General features: G+C 39.2%; 1 protein-coding gene across 3 annotated transcripts in view; it reads left to right on the forward strand.

The window, feature by feature from the left end:
- The window catches only part of CACNB2 (calcium voltage-gated channel auxiliary subunit beta 2), a 415522-nt gene that overhangs the window by 264791 nt on the left and 131420 nt on the right, over positions 1–19311 (forward strand). For 2 of the 3 annotated variants that reach the window (XM_069086269.1, XM_069086272.1), the window contains one exon: positions 16124–16243. In XM_069086269.1, the coding sequence (XP_068942370.1) occupies positions 16124–16243 (120 nt within the window). Of the gene's footprint in view, positions 1–14630; positions 15156–16123; positions 16244–19311 lie in introns of those variants that run through there. The other variant, XM_069086271.1, reaches the window with a different exon arrangement.

The following is a 19311-nucleotide window of genomic DNA, read 5'->3' on the forward strand; positions in this document are numbered from 1 at the left end:
TCTTATAAATGATAAAGATATAAATATAGATAAATACATAAGAGAGTTCTTGTCTTATCATTATAAATATTTAAAGGGTGCCTTCCACCAAAAAATGGTAGACACTGATAGTAATTGATTCAGTCTTGATATTAACTTGGGGAGTTAATCAACAAAATATAACAGCTGCATCAGCTATTTAAGAGGTTGATACGAAATACCAGTAATGCCACTAAGAACAGGGGATTGTTCATCCTGTGATCAAGTTCAAAGAAATTAGAAATTTAGCTGGCTACTCTCAACATTAAATCGGTGGGATCAATGTAAAATTATGAAAAGAATAATGAGGATTTTATTCACTAACTGAGCATCAGAGTGTTATACATGTGGATGAAGTATTAATTTTGTATAAAAAAAAATATGGTGGGTTTTTAAAAGTAAGGTGCCCAGATCTCTGGCCATTTGTATTTTTCATTGATCTCTTATACAGAGAATGTTCATCTGTTCCTATTGAGTTAAGGTTACTTAGGAGGGGGAAAAAACCGTTGAATTCTCTCCAGCTGCAGTCTAGATTAGCTGCCAAGGAAGGTATTGAAGTCCAGTTTGCCGGGGTTACTTACATTCATTTTCAGAGAAGTTAAAAAAAAATTGCTAACTTCTTGACTTCTATTTTCTTTCTCTGCTATGTGTCTACTCTCCATTTAAATGTCTTTGATCATGAAAAATAAGGCTTTAAAATGTTGAGGTTTTGTAAAATGGGGAAAATTGCAGGGTAACATTCAGCCCTGAAGAGCTTTTCCTCAGGGCACTGCATTGATGAATCAGGAATTGGCCACATTCCATGATCCAATCACTGTGGGAAGGTCAGGCCCAGTCTTCCAAGTATATGTTTGTGGACAAAAAAAGCCAAGTTTCACCTGTACAGAGCTAAGAACTTTGTGGGAGCCATTGCTAGTGTCCAAGAATACATATATTTTTGATTAATAGAACCAATGAGTATTGGATTTTTTTCCCCTTGCTTTTATTTCTATACAGTGTGGTTTATTTTATTCCAAAAGTAAGGAAACATTTGAAAAGAAATCGCCAGTTAGTTTGTTTAATATTTATTGCTGGAACCCAAATCTCACTAATGAAGTGATTTGTTGGGACTGAACAACACATTTGATAATGTAATCCCATCAAGGATGTCATTATGGCTTGGCACTTACCTTTCATGCTGGGCCTTTGAAAGGAATCTTTAGTTGTTTGGGGATAAAAATGCCGTTCAAATTTCAAAGGTCAAAATTGGGCCAATGCTACAGGGTTTATTGACCAGGATTCTGAAGCTGAAGGCTGTTGAAAATTAAGAGACCTAGGAGAATATTTATCATGAGCCCTAATAGTTTTATCAGGGAAACTATGCAAAGGAATATGATGCCCTAGATTCCAGATTCTAGTGACCTTACGTGATATTTGTGATTATAACATATTATTCTAATACTTATAATATGTAACATGTCAAATTGTAATAATTATAATAGAGAATATCATATAATTATTATTTACATATGATATATAATTATATATCATAATTATAACATTCCAATAAAATATATATTTGTGAGTGTGACTGCATATGTCATAGAAATTTGAGAACTGCCATTCTAAAATTTGTAGTGAAGAGAGATTAGCATTGCTTCCTAAAAGGGTGTGTGTGTATGTTAAATACACATACAGGTGTATTTATATGTACCTATATGGATTCATACATATATATGTCTACATGTATTCTCAAAAGTCTTAGTGCAATTATATGTGTGTATTTGTTGTTCACTCATGTCTAACTCCTCTTGACCCCATGGACCATAGCACACCAATATTGTCCATTGGATTTTCTTGGCAAAGGTATTGGAATGGTTTGCTATTTTCTTCTCTAGTGGATTCAGGCCAACAGAGGTTAAGTGACTTGCCCAGTGTCGCACAATTAAAAAGTGTCAGGGGTCAGATTTGAACTCCAGTCTTCCTGACTCCAGGCCTAACACTTTAATCCACTGTGTGACCTAATTAGTTTCATGTGCAATCATCTTTTTTTATTATTATTTTTATACTATGTTACGGAAATGCTAGTTTTATTCCACAAATTAAAAATAAAATAAAATAATAAAAGTAAACACATTGATAGGGAAAAAAAAGCACTCTATCCACTGAGACATCTAGCTGACACCTGTGTGTTTATATATGTATATCATATATGCCTATACACACATAGATGCATACCTCATACTGTATAGTAATGAAATTTACCCTAATCCCTCTTAATTCTAGTGTCTTCTATCAATTATTTCCTTCATCCTGCCCGAAGCTTGCCTTGTATATCTTGTATATCTTTGCTTGCATATTGTCTCCCATTTTAGATTCTGAGATCTTTGGGATCAAGGATGGTCTTTTGCCTCTTTTTTTATCATTGGCACTTATCACTGTGCCTGGAACATAGTAGGAGCTTAATAAACGTTTACTGATTGACTCACATACAGAGCGCGCCAAAAATCTTAGTACAGTTTTAAGCCTTTAAAACTATTAGGACTTTGGGGTCATCCTGTGCCAAACAGAGGGAGGCAGAGAGAAAAATACTTTACGCTTTACCCCCCAAAAAAAGACAATTTATTTCTTTATACCTTGGAGAATGTACCCTTTTTTTTCTTACAGATTTTATCTGTTTTTTCAGACTTTGGTGAGAAAGGGAATAATAGATCCTTTTGCATACTGTGTTAGTATTGTAGAATAGAGCCAGAAGGGAATACTTTAGAATGTTACTATGCATCTGTCAGTGAGGGATGTTTCCTTCAGTAATTTGGATTCATTGAGTCGATGGTCTTCGGGAGTAGTGGCCAAAAAGTTCGTGATCGTACAGTCACCACAGCGAGGGGCCTTGCCAATCCTAGCGTATCTGAAGAATCCCTGGCCCATCACAGTCATGGTACTCAGAGCTTTTCCAGGACCTGCAAGGCGTTGTGTTCCCCTGCCCTTGGAGAAGGCAGGATCACCTCCACCCTCGGTTCCAATCAAAGCATCAGCATGATGCATTTTATTAATTCTGAAATATTACACTCCATATTGCAATTGAATTTCTGTTCAGACAACATTGTGTTTATTGTTTGCAGAGTTTTATATGAAGCTCCTCTAAGGGACTGACAAAGTTGACTGAGAACACATCTCTTGATCTCAGGGACCTCAGAGTTTAGTACAGGAATTCTGGGTATCTGTGTGTGTCAGTCTGTCTGTCAGTGAAGAGGTCGAGGAAGACTTCATAAAGGAGGAAACATTTGAATTTGACATTGGGGAGTTAGGTAGTAATTCAGAAGGTAAAGAGGAAATAAGACTGGGAAAGGTTTGGGTTTTTTTTTTCCAGATGTTTTGTAGTGAATTGAAAGTTAACATTTTAACGTTAATCAGTTTCCTTGTCTGGTCAACAAGTGAACAAGCATTTGTCAAGTACTATGTGCCAAGCTCTATGCCAAGTGCTAGGGATACAAAGGAAGGCAAAAACATAGTCTGTTCCTTCCATTGAACAAGAGACATCATGCAAGTAATTATGTGTGTATATGATATACAGAATATTCCAAAGTCTTTGTGAAATTTTAAGCTGCTCAGGCTTAAGTAATAAGACTTTGGGATAAATTGAATTGATAAATTATTGTGGGAAAAAAGAGTATGAAACACTTGATGACATGCCATATAAAACCATTAGCTTAGATTTAACTGTCAAAATTAACTTTGAGAACTTGGGGGCAGGAGAACTCTTGATATTCCAAATGTAATTAGAAATATTTTATTTTTTCATAAATTTGAAAAAATAATTCCAATAACAGTTGACATATTTGATGAATTAAACTAAAGCACTCTGGAATTTTTTCTCATTTGATTCTCTGAGGTTAAATAGTGGTATATTATCCCCATTTTGTAGATGATGGTTAGGTTTGGTGAAATGACTTATCCAAGGTCATTCTGTTACTATATTGCAGAGAAGGGACTTAAATACTTCTTCTTTTCCCGCTATAACTGACAACTACTCCTGTTCAGAAACCTGCTCCAAGCTGGGCACTAATTATTAAGGCAGTAATAGGTCAGACTACCATGGCAGTGGAAAATTGAAATAGTGATCTAAAAACTGAGTTTTTCTTTGTGAAAGTGGGACGACTTCAAAATAATGCAAACAGAATAAGATATCCAAAATTTTAGCCCCTTCTAGGTCAAACAGCCAGGGAATTCTGCAATTCTGATTCTTTTTCTCCCTTTATCAGTTAGTCCAGTTTTAATGACTCTAGAAAAATAGGCATGACTGGGATGGTAATCATGGTTCAAACTCAGATAAGAATGCCCCATGCATCAACCCCAAGGAAACAAGGGTGCATCTGGAGTCACTCAGCTGTGTTCAGGTCTGCCTTTACTCTGGGATAACCCTATTCCAAGTGAGCCCATGCTAAAGGAAAGTGGTTTGAGCCTCGGGCAATGAATCAGCAAATATTTATTTATTAAATATTTGTTTTATGCACATTCTTGTACTATGCACTAGAGATTCAAAGACATTGTCTTTAAAGTGCTTACATTTTATAAGGACAGACATGAACACATACAAATTATACAGATATATATATATAGAGAGAGAGAGAGAGAGATATAGGTTGCTTTTTGGAGGGGGGAAGGCAGGGCAATTGGGGTTAAGTGACTTGCCCAAGGTCACACAACTAGTAAGCGTTAAGTGTCTGAGGCAGGATTTGAGCTCGGGTCTTCCAGACTCCAGGGCTGATGTTCTATTCACTGTGCCACCTAGCCGCCCCCAGAAATATATTTTTAAAATACAGAAGGCTTGGGGGCAGCCAGGTAGCACAGTGAGTAAGAGCACTGGCTCCAGTGTTGAGAAGACCTGGAGATCGAATCCCGGGTTCAGACACTTAGCACCCACCCAGAAACACCTGGCTGTGTAACCTTGAGCAAGTTACTTAACCCGGATTGCTTTAAAAAAAAAATACAGAAGGCTTGACTTGTGGTTCTTGTTGCACTGGACTTCGATTTAAGGTCGCTGACAGGATGACGGGTAGCTTTACAGTTATACTATAAATATAATTATTTGGAAATAAATATTCTTATTTCGTAAGAAATGCATATGTACATAGGTCTAATTTCTTTGTGTTTCCAAAAGGAATGGATCAAAGCAAGAAGTCTAAGAAGATAAAGCCATCAATTCAGATTAGCTGTGATATATATCGAATATAAATATTTCGATCCATCCTAAGACATAATAGTGGAAAAAAGTAAGCAAAGGCAAAATTTTATTCATCAAATATTTGGCACAATAATAAAGAGGAATGAACAGGAATATTAGAGAGTTATCGTAAACTAAATCTATCCCTAAACAATAGAAATTGAAGAGATTCTTGTTGATATAACCCTGTTAATATTAGAAGATATTAGAATGTCCATATAACTGGACACGATGGGCCAGGTTGTATTTAGGAAAGGTCTTTTTTTTTTCCAAGTCAATTGAACAAACATGTATTATACTCCTAGTCAAAAAGAAAGTAATATACACAGGCAAGTAATGAAATGCCCACAGGATATTGTTCACCCTTCATTTTTTTTTTTTGCGAGGGGAAGGCAAGGCAATTAGGGTTAAGTGACTTGCCCAAGGTCACATAGCTAGTTAAATATCATTGTCCTTCATTTTTGAAAAGGACCAGTGACATCACAGGGAGATGTCTTGACTTGTGCATAAATTGGATTTAAGTAAGGTAGAATTGTGCAAAGTCATCAACCTCACTTTTTCATCCTGAGTCATCAAAGTCCAGTGGCAGAACAAAAGTCAGGATGACTGATGGTGGCCTGGGATGCTATGGATGACCTTGGTGTCTTCGATGTCTGACCAACAGCTTGACATCAGCTGCTACAGCTACCTTCATGACTGTTGGAATAAATTGTTCTCATCTGCCATTCTGCCAGGGAAAATCTTTAAATATTTGGGGTAGACATCCCCCCCAACTCACTGACAGGTTTGAGGCCTGTCAAAACCCCAACCTGGTTTAGTCTGTCTGCTGAGGTGGTGTGCTGGGATGTGACCACTGCATGTGGTAGTCTCTTGGAGCCACAGGAGAGAGTTGGACACCAGATGAAACTGGATGCCGAAGGTGCATGAGCAGTCCCGAAAAGGGGTTATTGGCAAGCCCTCACACAGGAGGTGCTGGTCTTCCTGAACACTCCATACACCCCACCTTTAGGATACCATAGATGACAATATGAAGAAGTGAGAAGAGAAATGTAGCTGACCCAAAGTTGCATACAAATGGCAACCTAATGTCATCAGAAGAACTAGAAAGACCATGGCCCCATTTCATAACCTTATTCTGGAGGAATGGAAATGAATAGCAGCTGTTTCTCACCGAAGACTACTTCAGGCTCCTTGACCCAGAAAGCCCATATGCTAGCAAAGGTAGTATCTTAATTAAGTGTACCATTTCTGGTGGTACAAACTCACACTCTCAGATGAAATGAAAATTATTTGTTATACACAGTTAGGAGAATTTGTCTTTTGAAAATGCCAGAAGAATGGTGGTTAAAATAGCACTAACTTAGATACAAGATGTGACTGAAGAAATGAGATTTTCCCCCCATTGGCAACACTCGCTGAATCATTAGGAGAAGAAATTGATGCGATCTATGAAGACCATTAAAGACAGATAATGAAGATGTTCTCCAAACTACTCTGTAGTTGAAAAAGTTGTCTGTGTGTGATGTCTTCTTCATCCTCTTGTAACTGGTATTCTAGCGCCATCACTATACATAAAGGACTCTCTTAAAGGTCTGTAATGATCTTCTTTTTGCAAAATGAAATAGCTTTTATTTATTCCTCATGCTCCTCAACCTCTCTGCAGTATTGAACATTGTCGAGCCACCCTTCCTCTGTTATTTTCCTCTCGCCTTTTGACTTCTCTAATGTGGCACTTTCCTGGTTCTTTCCCTCCTTCTCTGGCTAGTTTCTTGGTCTCTTTTGGCTGGCTCCTTACTTTCTTTTTACCCCTTAAAGTGAATGATTTCTCAAGGCTATCTCCCCTTTCCTCTTCTCTGTCTTTATTCTCTTTCTTAAAAATCTCAACCACTTCCGTGACTTCAACTATTATTATTAAGTGGAAGACTTTCCAAAGCTGATCTACAGCCTGTATCATCATCATCATCATCATCATCATCATCATCATCATCATCCATTAAGGTTTAAAAAGCATATTACTTATACTATCTCATTTGACTATCCCCATTTCACAAATGAGGAAACTAAGAAAAGTGAAGTGAGTTGCTCAGGGTTATACCCTCATTAGTGTCTGAAGCTGTTTCAAACTCAGTTCTTCCAGGCTCCAAGTTCAGCTCTCTACCTATTCTACCAACTAATTGGCCTCCATTTCCAACTGCCTGCTGGACATGTGTACTTGAACCATCTAAAACTCAACATATTCAGAACAGAACTACCATCTTTTCCCCAAAATAATTTTCTGTGAATTCTCCGTTTTTGCCAGTGATATCACCACTCATTCCATCACCTCTATGAAACCTCAGTATATTACCTGTCCATCACATCCAATCATTTACTAAGCCCCTTCTCTTACATGCTTAATGGCAGTAGCCAGACACCCCATCAGAGAATTCAAAATAAGCTATAATGCAGATTGGCAGCTGTATCTGGCACATTCTTTGTGTGGGCCCTGGGCTAACATTAGCCTTGGCTGTGAAACAACACAGACACTTGTGAGCTACCCCACCTAGCACATGTGTAGCATAGAGAAGGAAAGGCCCTATCCTCCATATCCTGAATATTTCTGACGCATCGCCCTTCTGAACCCCCAGTGGCTTCTCAGGCTGTGCTGATGTTTACAGCATTCACTCTTGCAACATGATCTCCTTGTCACCTTGTATGAACATACATTAGCCCCTTTCCAACAGTCTGGTTTTTTTCCTAAATGCTGAGGTAGAAGTCTTAGTGCAATGATCTACACCTGATTTAGTCATGTTCTAGGCTGCCAGTGGGGAGGGCTCCCATAGCCAATATGTTGCCAAATTCTACTCATTCTTTCTTTGTAATATCTCTCATATATGCCACCTTCTCCCCTCTGTCACTGCTGTACCCTGGTTACTTCACACTCGGGCTATTGCAATAGCTGATGGTTGGTTTGCCTGTCATCAGTTTCTCCTTACTTCAGGCCAGCGTCCACTCGGCTGGCAGATTGAGCTTTCTAAAGCATACGTTTGAGCATATCACCTCCTACTCAGTAAACTCCAGACGCACCCTATCTCCTTCAGCATCAAATATAAAATTCTTTATTTGGCTTTTAAAACTTTTCCTAACCTATCTCCCTACCCCCTTTCTAGTGTTTTATACCTTACTCCTTCCCCACTGCCTTCCCCCGACCCCCTATGTATTCTACAATTCAGAGACACTGGGCTCCTTGCTGTTCTTCCATCTATCAACTCTGTGCATTTTCAGTGACTGAAATTTCCGCATGCCTGGAATGTTCTCCATCCTCATCTCTATCTCCTGGCTTCTCAGCTTCCTTCAAGTCCCAGCTAAAATTCCACCAAGAACCCTCTCCTATCCCCTTTTAATGCTAGACCTCCCCTCTGTTAATTGCCTCCAATTTATCCTACAAATTTTTGTAGACACCGTCATTTGTATGCTCTCTCCCCCCTTAGAATGAGCTTCTTGAAAACAGGGGCTGTTTTTCATTCGTTCGGGATTTGGGGGGATGGGGGAGGAGTTGCTTTCTTATCTTTATATCTCCAGTTTCTAGCACAGTACCTGGCCCACGGGAGACATTTAATAAATGCGTGCTGACTTGACAATGTGCCTCACGCTAGACAGAATACTCTCTGTGCATTGTCCCCTTTCCCTACTATACTGACATTATTGATCCTACTTTGGCAGTATCTCACCAATGTGTTCCTTTCTATTCTTTGCAACCACTCATTATCTCCTTCCTGGGTCTTTGCTATAGCTGTCTAATAATCTCCCTACCTACAATCCTTTCCTCCTCTAATCTTTGTGATTCAAAATTAATCTTTCCTGCAGACTCTGTGTGCATTGTAATGCACTAAAAATGCTGAACAAATGTTGGAATAATTTCCTTATGCATGAGACCTGATCAATTGCCAAATCATATCATTTGCACTTTCACATCACTTGCATGCAGCCCTTTCTGTTTTTTCTTTGAATAATATTTTATTTTTTCCCAGTTACATGTGAAGACAATTTTAACATTCATTTTCAAAAATTTTGAGTTCCAAATTTTGTCTTCCTCTCTCAACTTCCCCCTTCCTGAGATGGCAAGCAATTTGATATAGGTTATACATGTTCAGTCTTGCAAAACATTATCATATTAGTTCTGTTGCGAAAGATACAACCCCAAAGGGGGGAAAAACATGAAAAAATATAGAAAATGAAAAATACTATGCTTCAATCTTATAGAAAATGAAAAATACTATGCTTCAATCTTATAGAAAATGAAAAATACTATGCTTCAATCTACACTCAGACTCCATCCATGCTTTCTCTGTAGACAGATAGCATTTTACATCCTTTGGAGTCTTTTGAATTGTCTTGGACCATTGTATTGCTGAGAATAGCTGTCATTCACAGTTGTTCATCATACAGTATTGCTGTTACTATGTACAATGTTCTCCTGGTTCTATTTATTTCACTTTATATCAGTTCATGTATGTCTTTCCAGTTTTTTCTGAGACCATCTTGCTCATCATTTCTTGTAGCATGATAATTTTCCATTACAATCATATACTACAAATTGTTTAGCCATTCCCCAGTTGATGGACATTCCCTCAATTTACAATTCTTTGCCACCACAAGTACAGATCAGTCCTTCCCCACACACACTTTTGAAAAATCTCTTTGGGATATAAGCCTAGTAGTGGATGTTGCTGGATCAAAGTGTATGCACAATTTTATAGCCCTTTGGGCATAGTTCCAAATTGCTCTCCAGGAAGGTTGGATCAATTCATAACTCCACCTACAATGCATTAGTGTCTCAATCTTCCCACATCCTTTCCAACATTTATCATTTTCCTCTTCTGTCATATTAGCCAATCTGATAGCTGTAGGTGGTACCTCAGAGTTGTTTTAATTTGTGTTTCTCTAACTAATAATGATTTAGAGGCATGTACCCCTTTCCATCCATTCATACAGCTCCCACAAGCCCTCATTATCTCTTGCCTAGAATATTGCAAAAGCCTTCAAATTTGATCTTCATGCCTTCCAATTGAATTGGATCCCAATTGAATCTTCCCAATTGAATCCACCTTCCACATAATGGCCAAAGTGACTTTCCTAAATTGTGGGTCTACCTGCTCCACTCCATGGACTCAGTAAACTCCAGAGGCTCTCTGTTATCTCCCAGGTCACATATGAAATCTTTTGTTTGGCATTTAAAGATCCTTATGACCTGACTCCTTCCTACCTTTCCACTCTTCATACCTTTTACTACCCTCCAAGAACTCTTACTTTCAACTCTGCTATCCTTCTGATCTTCATACATGACCCTCCATCTCTAGTCCCTGTGCTTTCACATTGGCTATCCTCCATGCTTGGAAGACTTGGCCTCACCTCCATTTCTTTGTTTCACTTGTCTTTATTCAAGATTCAGCTCTTATGGTACATTCCACAGGTTCCTTATTCCCTTCACCCCCGCCCCATGCTAGACCCTTCACCTCTTAGCTTGTCTTAGTTCTGCTGTGTATGTATCCATCTATGTATGCATGTAGATTTCCCTATTAGAATGTAAGCTCCTTGAGGGCAGGGACTTGCCTTTTTAGTTTTTTAGTACCACCAACACTTAGCACAGTACTTGACACTAAGCACTTAATAAATGCTTATTTATTGATATTATTTGTTGATCATGTAATCATTCTGCTCAAACCACTTCCAAGGCTTGGAATTGTTTATCAAATGATATCAAATTACTTATCTTCACCATGATATTCTAAGCCTTATTTCATTCTGTTCCCAATCACCTATGATTATCTGTGTGTAAGCTGTGTCAGTTGCCCCTGACATTGTCACAGAAGTGATTGCCTACTCAGTATACTTGGTGGCCTAGCCTTAGTTTTATTTTTTGTTTGTTTTTTAATTTGTTTATTTTACTTTTAGTTTACAGCATTCAGTTCCACAATCCCTTTTCCAATTTTCTCCCCCTCCTCCCTCGCCGTGGTGGCATGCAATCTGATATAGATTCTACGAATACCTTCAGACTAAATATTTTTCAAGTTGTACAGAAACCAATGGAATGAACAGTGAGAAAGAAGGAACAGAACAAAACAAAAATGCTTCAATCTGCATGCAGACTCTGTAGTTCTTTCTCTAGATGTGGATAGCCCTCTCCATCAGGAGTCACTTGGAGTTGTCTTATAACCTTGCATTGCTGAGAGAAGTCCAGTCACCTAGCCTTAGTTTTGTAAGGACACTTTTGAAATTGCCATGTAAAATGGGGCTTTAGACGGTTCTACTCCACTGCCTCCTCAGGAGATGGAAGTAATCCTGTATTTCACAGGCTGTGCCAGGCAAGTGCAATTTATCATGGGTCCTGCCAAGCTGGAAAAAGCTTTAATATGAGCTCAGTGAGAGACAACATCTCTACTATTCAGGGATCAACCTAACTAAATGTGGAGATCCCCACTATTAGGTTGACTGATGGGTGGCAAATTCTTGGTCACAAATCCTGTTGAAGAGAGCTTGTGGTCTGCCCCAAAGGAAACCACAAGTCCTCGAAGTAATTGACCTATATATTAACTTACGAGGAGTATTATCTGTTGATTTTATGATTGCTAGGAATACCATTTCCCTTATAAGTTCTACATTTTAGTTTTTTTTTTCTGCTTTCATGCTTTGAAACTCTTAGCATTTAGTCATAACATAAACAAAAATGTTTGTTGAACTTTGGGATTGAATTTTTCGCAGGGTATGCACATATGCGCCCAGACTTTCTGGAAAGATTTCTGAAAGTATAGGTTTGCTATTTTTGATGGGTTGGCTAATTACAACAACAATAAACACTCCCCTAAAAGTTTAAAACAAGTGGATTTGTTTTTTGGCTTCATGAGATTTGGCCTCACCTCCATTTCTTAGTTTCACTTATCTTTCTTCAAGATTCAGCTCCCATGGTACATTCCACAGGTTCCTTATTCCCTAACTTCCCCCTTCCCCCCAAATACTAGACCCTTCACCTCTTAGGTTGTCTTAGTTCTGCTGTGTATGTATCTGTCTATGTATGCATGTAGAAGCTCCTTGAGGGCAGGGACTCTGCCCTCATGGGTACTCCCTCCATCAATGAAGCCTAAAACTGCTCCATTCTTTCTTATCTTCTATAGTTCTTATCTCTGTCTTTCAGTAAATCCCTTTTAAAGCATCTGCCAAATGTTCTGGGACTTTTTTCTAGTTTTCTTACTAGCTTGGAGAGAGCAGTAAAGTACTTATACTGCCTGTCTTTTGTCTCTTACTCTTGCCACTTGACCAGCTTACCTCCATTTCCTCTCTCTTTCTGTCCTCTTAATCAATGAACATTAAGTACCTACTATGTGCTATGAATTGTACTAAGCAGTGGAGATTCAAAGAAAGGCAAAAAAAAAAAAAAAAAGATCAGTCCTTGCTGTCAAGGAGCTCCCGTGCAAATGACTACATACAAATAAGATATGTACAAGATAAATTGGGGGTACTGTCAGAGGAAAGGGACAAACCCTAAATAGGACTGAGAACGGTTTCTTGAAAAAGGTAGGACTTGAGCTGACACTTAAAGGAAGCCAGGAAAACCAAGAGACAGAAAAGAGGAGGGAATTCCAGGCATGGAGGAGAGCCAGGAAAAACACTTGGAGTCTGGAGATGATGTCTCGTGTGAGGAACAGCAAAGAGGGCAGTATCACTATATCACAGAATACAGGGAAGGAAAGGAGGGAGGGAGGAAAGGAAGCAAGAAACTATTAAGCACCTATTATGTGCCAGGCACTGTGATAAGTGCTTGACAGATATTATCTCATCTGATCCTCACAGAACGTGAGATAGATTATATCATCGCCCCCATTTTACAGTTAAGGAAAACAAAAGTTAAGTGACTTGCCCAGGATCACAAAATTGGTGAGTGTATAAGGCTGGGTTTGATCTCGGGTCTTCCTGACTCCAGGTCCAGTGTTTTCTGTTCACTGTACCACCTACCTACCTCATGGAAAGGAATATAGTATAAGAAGGGGGGAAATGTAGGAAGGAAATTATGAAGGTCTTTGAAAACCAAAGAAGTCTTTATATTTAATCCTAGAGGTAATTAACATGTAGCCACTGGAGTTTATAGAATAGGGGTGTGATGCGGTCAGACTTGGATTTTAGGAGAGTCCATTTGACAACTGTATGGAGAATGCATTGGAATGGAGAGAAACTTGAGTCAGGGGACCAACTTGCAGGCTATTTCAGTAGTTCAGGTGAGAAGTGATGAGGGCCTGCACATGAGTGGTGGCATTGTCAGATGAGAGAAGGGAGTTTACACAAGAGATATTATAAATGTAGAATCAGCAAGATCTGGCAACAGATTCAATATGGGAACCTGGATGATGGGAGGATAGAATAAATAAGAAAGACACTGTTCCTAGAGATAGTTGCTTTGAAAGAGTAGAGTGTAATCATTTACATTTGCGCCATAGCCTAATTACTTGCATACTAGTCAATTGAATCTTTCAGAATTAGACATTGGACTTCAGGTCACTCGAGAGACTTGGGTTCTAGTCCTCCCCATGACCAAGTGCAAGCTTTGTGATTTAGCAATTAACTTCTCTGAACCACTGTTCCTTCTTTTAGGAAGGGAAAAGGATTTCAGTTACATAATCTCTCAGCTCCCCGTGAGCTCTAAAATTCTGGGGATTTATGAATATGAGCTTGTGAAGTTAATAACACTTTTGCATCCAACCAACTGAAGTATCCTTAGCCAGAGCCAATAACTAACAATCTGTGCTTTCAGATTTCTCCATGATTAGTATTACAACAATCCACACTCGAATTTAGCATGCACAGTTACTAATAGCAGTCTCTCACTGGGAAACAGTTCCCTGTCATTTTTAGTTCTGCTAAAGCGATTGCTTTAGAAACCCATGATCATCACTCATGCCCTAATTAAATGTGTGCAGACGTGTCTCTTGCATCTGATTTGGGAGACGACAAAAAGCAATCTAAATTTGCATTATGATGGATGAAAATCATGCACTCTTCCCTGCCCAGAATGTTTCGGATGACATATCTCTTCTCTCGACTCTCCATATGGATGTCTTACAGCAGGAGCCCCACATTTTTTGTAGCGGCTGAGGTGTCTTTTAAAATGCTGGATAGCAATGGGAAGCGAGCATTAAAGGAAAAGAACAGGTACTGTATCCCTAAGAGTGAATTTCACTGGTGGCAGAGACATGATAAAAATATGACACCCTGCCAGCGACTTCAGATCCAAAGGGCCCTTTCCAGCTGTTTACACTTGAGATGTAAAATAACAATTTGACATAGACTCCCAGTGTGATGTGAGCATCTGCGTAAAAGGCGACATATAGAGCATGCCCAGTGATGTGCTGGGCTCCCTCCCTCCCCCACCCCAATCAGATCTCTGAAGATATGGATTGAACTTTGCACTTGCAAATGTCATGGAATACATTTTGCACTGGATTTTTCAAAGGTTCTCATGTCTTACAAGTAATTTCTTTGAACCACCCCCACCCACCAAAAAAAGCAGCCACATCCATCCTCTCTGTATAGCCCGATGCATCAAGTTTAGCCGGAGTTGAAGGCTCTCTTCGGTGTCTACTTGGAAGTGTGCTCTGTTTATTACACCAGCGTACAGTCAGATTTAGGTGTGTTCTTTCGTTTTCTGGGATGGAAAAAAAAATGAGAACCTGCTCGGCTCAGAGAGAGTGAGAGAAGGAAGGAAGGAGGCGAAGGGGCTTGCTGCAGAGCATGGCCAAGGGAGGCACAGTGATTCCACAGGGCTCAGCGCACACATGCCGGGTGAGAGTCTGGGCTGGGCGCTGCAGCTGCGGACCATAACTGAGCTGGCTGGCTAATGAAGGCCACCTGGATCAGGCTTCTGAAAAGAGCCAAAGGAGGACGGCTGAAGAACTCGGATATCTGTGTAAGAACCAATTGCTTTTTCTGGGCGCTATCAGTCTGCTGCCGCCGCCGCCGCTGCTGAGGCATTGACTGAAAGCAAAGGCTTGTTTGATTGAATTAATATGCTCATGATGACAAGGTAGTGAGGGAGATGGCTCTCCTTTCTCAGATCCCCTTGTGTCGTGCCTAGTTGCAAAAGCAGATTGTTTATGTGTGTGGGTTTGTTTGGGTTTGTTTGGGCTGGGGTTGGGTTGGTTTTTTGTTTTGTTTTTTTGTAGACATCTTTAGGACCCCATTATTTGTTAGATGCCTAAATTCAAAGATTGAGCTGTGCTGGCGCCTTGTGATTTTGTCCTGGGGAGAAGGTGTCAGGTAAAGGCCACTACAGGGAAGCTCTCAGGTCGTCAGGGATGTCAGATCATGGCCATGATATTTGCAAGAGCTTTGGCTCACAGTGATTTTCCTTTGAGGAGGGAGCAGAGACAGAGAGAGAGACACACAAAGAGAAACAGAGACAGAGAACAGAGAGAGAGACAGAGAAGAGAGAGGGGGAGAGACAGAGAGAGAGGGAAAGAGAGAGAAGCAAAGGGGAGGAGGGGAAGGGAGAGAGTTAGTTGTCTCCTCGATTATGTTGAATTACCTTTGTTTACGTGAGTCTTCTTTTGCCCAGAGCTATCCTTGAAACCCCTCTGTCCTTGAGCCCTGCACTGCAGTACTCACCTGGTTTTACCACACAGAAACTACAAAAAAAGCTGACTAATGAGATGTCGAGATTTTACAGGATATGGCCTGTCTGGAACACCTGTCCTGGTCCATGATCTTCATGTCATCCCCATCATAACCCTGGAGGGGAAGAGAAGCGTGCCATAATTCTCCAGCCCATTTACTGCTATAAAATAGAGCTTTGGCACATTCTAGATGAAATGTTAATTTTCCCCTAATGCAAGGTGTGTCTTTCTAATCTCTTTTAACATTGATGTTTTTCTTCAGGGTTCGGCAGACTCCTACACTAGCCGTCCATCTGATTCAGATGTCTCTCTGGAGGAAGACAGGGAAGCAGTGCGGAGAGAGGCAGAGAGACAGGCCCAGGCCCAGCTGGAAAAAGCCAAGGTGAAGCGTGTTTTCATATCATGCCTTTTCAAGCTAGCCTCTGGTGCCCGTAGCGGCCACCTGTGGCTGTTTCTCAGAAAGCTCATTTGGGGACCCTTGGAAATTCTGTCAGACTGTCTGGCTTGCGCAAAAGTGCAGCAAAAGCTGTTTGTTCTTATCACTTGCTATATAAATGAAATTGGCTTAGAGAGAGAGCATTTATTGAGCACTTGCTGTTTAAAGAACAATCTGGCATGGAGGGGTGGGGTTGGTGTTTATTTTCTCGTTTGTTCACATGTACTGTCGTCCATTCATTGGGGGCACCTGTGTTATAGAGGAACTTTGTGTGTCTGAGATGGAAAATGACATTTCTTCTTTCTAAGAAAAGTATTTTGCTTTATGAATGCTGCAGAACTTGTTCCAACAAACCATCTCTCCATTTAAAATAAGGTATTTCAAGTTATCATATATGAACTTCTTTAGGCTTCAGTCATTTCTCCAGATGGGTGTTTGCAAGCGTTTTCTTACATGTTTCATTTAGCAAGGAAATGTTTTGCATTAAAAAGTACTAGGATTTGAACTACAACTGGCCGAGAGAAATAAGAACTGTGAGTTTAGAATTGTATGGGTAAGATGATAATGGCCATTTGTACAGGCCATTTCTTCACACTAGTTAGTGACTCCTTCCCTTCAGTTGATTTGGCTCTCCTCCACCACCTTATAAAAAGGAGGAATGTAGCACATTTTAGAACTAGCTCATGCTCAGACCAAGGATTTGGTTTTCCAGATTTGATAGGTTTAGATGGTTCCTTTTCCTATATAATTGCTTTGCCAGATAATCCAACAAGTTTTAAATTGTTTTGTTTTTTTTTTGATGCTAGGTAACTTCTGAGTGGATATATTTCATTGGGATTGTTGGTCAGGTTTTTTATTTTTATTTTTTTTAAGGAGTCACAGATTTAAAAGGAAAGGGATCAAGTATTGTGATCATGTTGTTGAAAAATATGGGTAACATTAGAGCCCTTACTGCTGAGCGGATGCATCTCTCAGGGATAAGTAAATCTAAGTGTGTTGCTATGGGAATCTGGCTTCGCACTATTGGCTTGAATGCATGGACAGTCCTTATGTAATATTCATGACCTGTAGCACAGCTGCCATAGTAGTTTACAGAGAAACCACCAGCAGACCTCGACTTTTTAAGAGCTATATTTCTGTACATCAAAACAATGTTCTCCCTTCAGTTGACTGAGAAGTCATCGCCAGGTCTAACACTGTCTCTGACTGCTAGACAACTCCTAAACAGCGGGGAGTAGGGAGGTATTGTGACAGGGAACGCTGATAACGCAAGGTGTGGCTTCGTCTTCCAAGAACTCATTAGCTATTCCCAAGTTAAAGGCTTAAAACATCACCAGTTTTGGACCGAGTAATAAAAATATGGAAAGAAGAGGCTGATCGTCTATCTGTATGTTTGCAGTAGGCGGTGTTATTCCAGTATCATTGATACATGTAACATACATAGCCTGTACTCTTAAATATTCTAGCTGCCTCTCTGTTTTCTACCAACTTGCAGAGAGGTGTCAGGAGAAATTATATTTTGTTTAATTTCCTAGAGATAAGATTTTCCATTTGTAGATGATTTATTCATTTAATTTCCACATATTAAAATGAGCAAAACACCATCTTAGATTCCTATCACATTACTTAACAAAACAGCATCGCATAGATTTGCTTTCCAAATCTGTAGCTAGCTGTTTCTTCAGAGTATCTTGTCTCTTTCATGACTCCATTTGCACTCAGGAACAAGTGACGCAGCTGCTTTTGACTTTTTACATACATTTTTATTCTTTGGAATATACTCTTGGTAAATGTGTTGATCGTAAAAGAAGTCATTAGAATTCTGTTTGCCATATTGACAAGAAAGGGGGGAAAAACTGTATGGATAATTGAGAGGAAGAGAAAATGGAGAAGAATTTAGAGCAAATGTAAAGCCTCTGAAAAACTGTTGCTAATGTCAAATGGAAATAGATTAAGTGAATCCACTTCACTTCCTGAAACTAGGTCAGTGTCTAAACCTCAGGAACATAATGGTGAGCTACATCAGAATAGATCATAATCAGGATTTGATCTCCAAAAAAAAGATCATTTTAGCTCCCAGATTGACTTAATTTTTAAATGACAATTTGATCTGTGTATATATATATGTCATATATGAGTGTATATATGTATAACACATATATACATATATTAATAATAGATACTTCCTTAAAGAAGGAAAGTAAGCAATCTTTAAAATGGGAAGTTATGGATCAGCTTTATCTCCTCATTTATCATTTTATCTCCTCCTATGTCAATATATCATCATGACTTACTGAGATAGTTTGGCACATAGTAGATATTTAATAAATATTGATTGATTTTGACAGGATGACAGTTTAAATATTTAAATATTTCTGCTTGAGTCTTATACATCCTATAAGACCCAGTTCTTCTAAGCTTCAAAATTTCTTTGATTTCCCATAGTTTTTCATAAGAGCAGTCTCTAGCAAGTCAATGGAAGAGCCAGGAGCAGATTTTAGCAACCCTTAAAGGTCTTCGTGACATATTGGTTTGCCACATGGTAAACCATTGTTCTTCTTACAGTGTCCTTAGGAATGAAGGTAAATAGCATGTGAATATAGTTAGCATTAAGGGAATGGAAGAAGTATTACTATAAAAAAAAGTCATTGGGTGCAGGACCCTTTTGTTGCTTGTATTATCTATTTCAGAGATATCAAAAGGCAAGGACTTTATAGAGTATTATATATTCCATAAATGTGAGCTATTACTTCTCTAGGTATGTCTGCACTTAGTATAGTGCCTTGGAAATACTGCATACTTCATCAAATAATAAACATTTATTAAGTGCCTACTGGGTGTCATGTACTGTGCAGGGTGCTAGGAATAAAAATACAAAGTGAAACAGACCCTATTCTCAAGGGCATACATTCTGCTGGAGCAGTTAAAATCTGGATGAATATTTGTTTAAACTTACTCATTTAGAGAAATTTCAAGTCAAGAGAGTCTTAGAGTAGTGATATATATACCCCTCA

This window comes from Petaurus breviceps, unplaced genomic scaffold (assembly GCF_028583685.1).
Source record: "Petaurus breviceps papuanus isolate PSGF00001 unplaced genomic scaffold, PetGlider_PUasm1.0 178, whole genome shotgun sequence".
In the NCBI taxonomy this organism is placed as follows: Eukaryota; Metazoa; Chordata; class Mammalia; order Diprotodontia; family Petauridae; genus Petaurus; species Petaurus breviceps.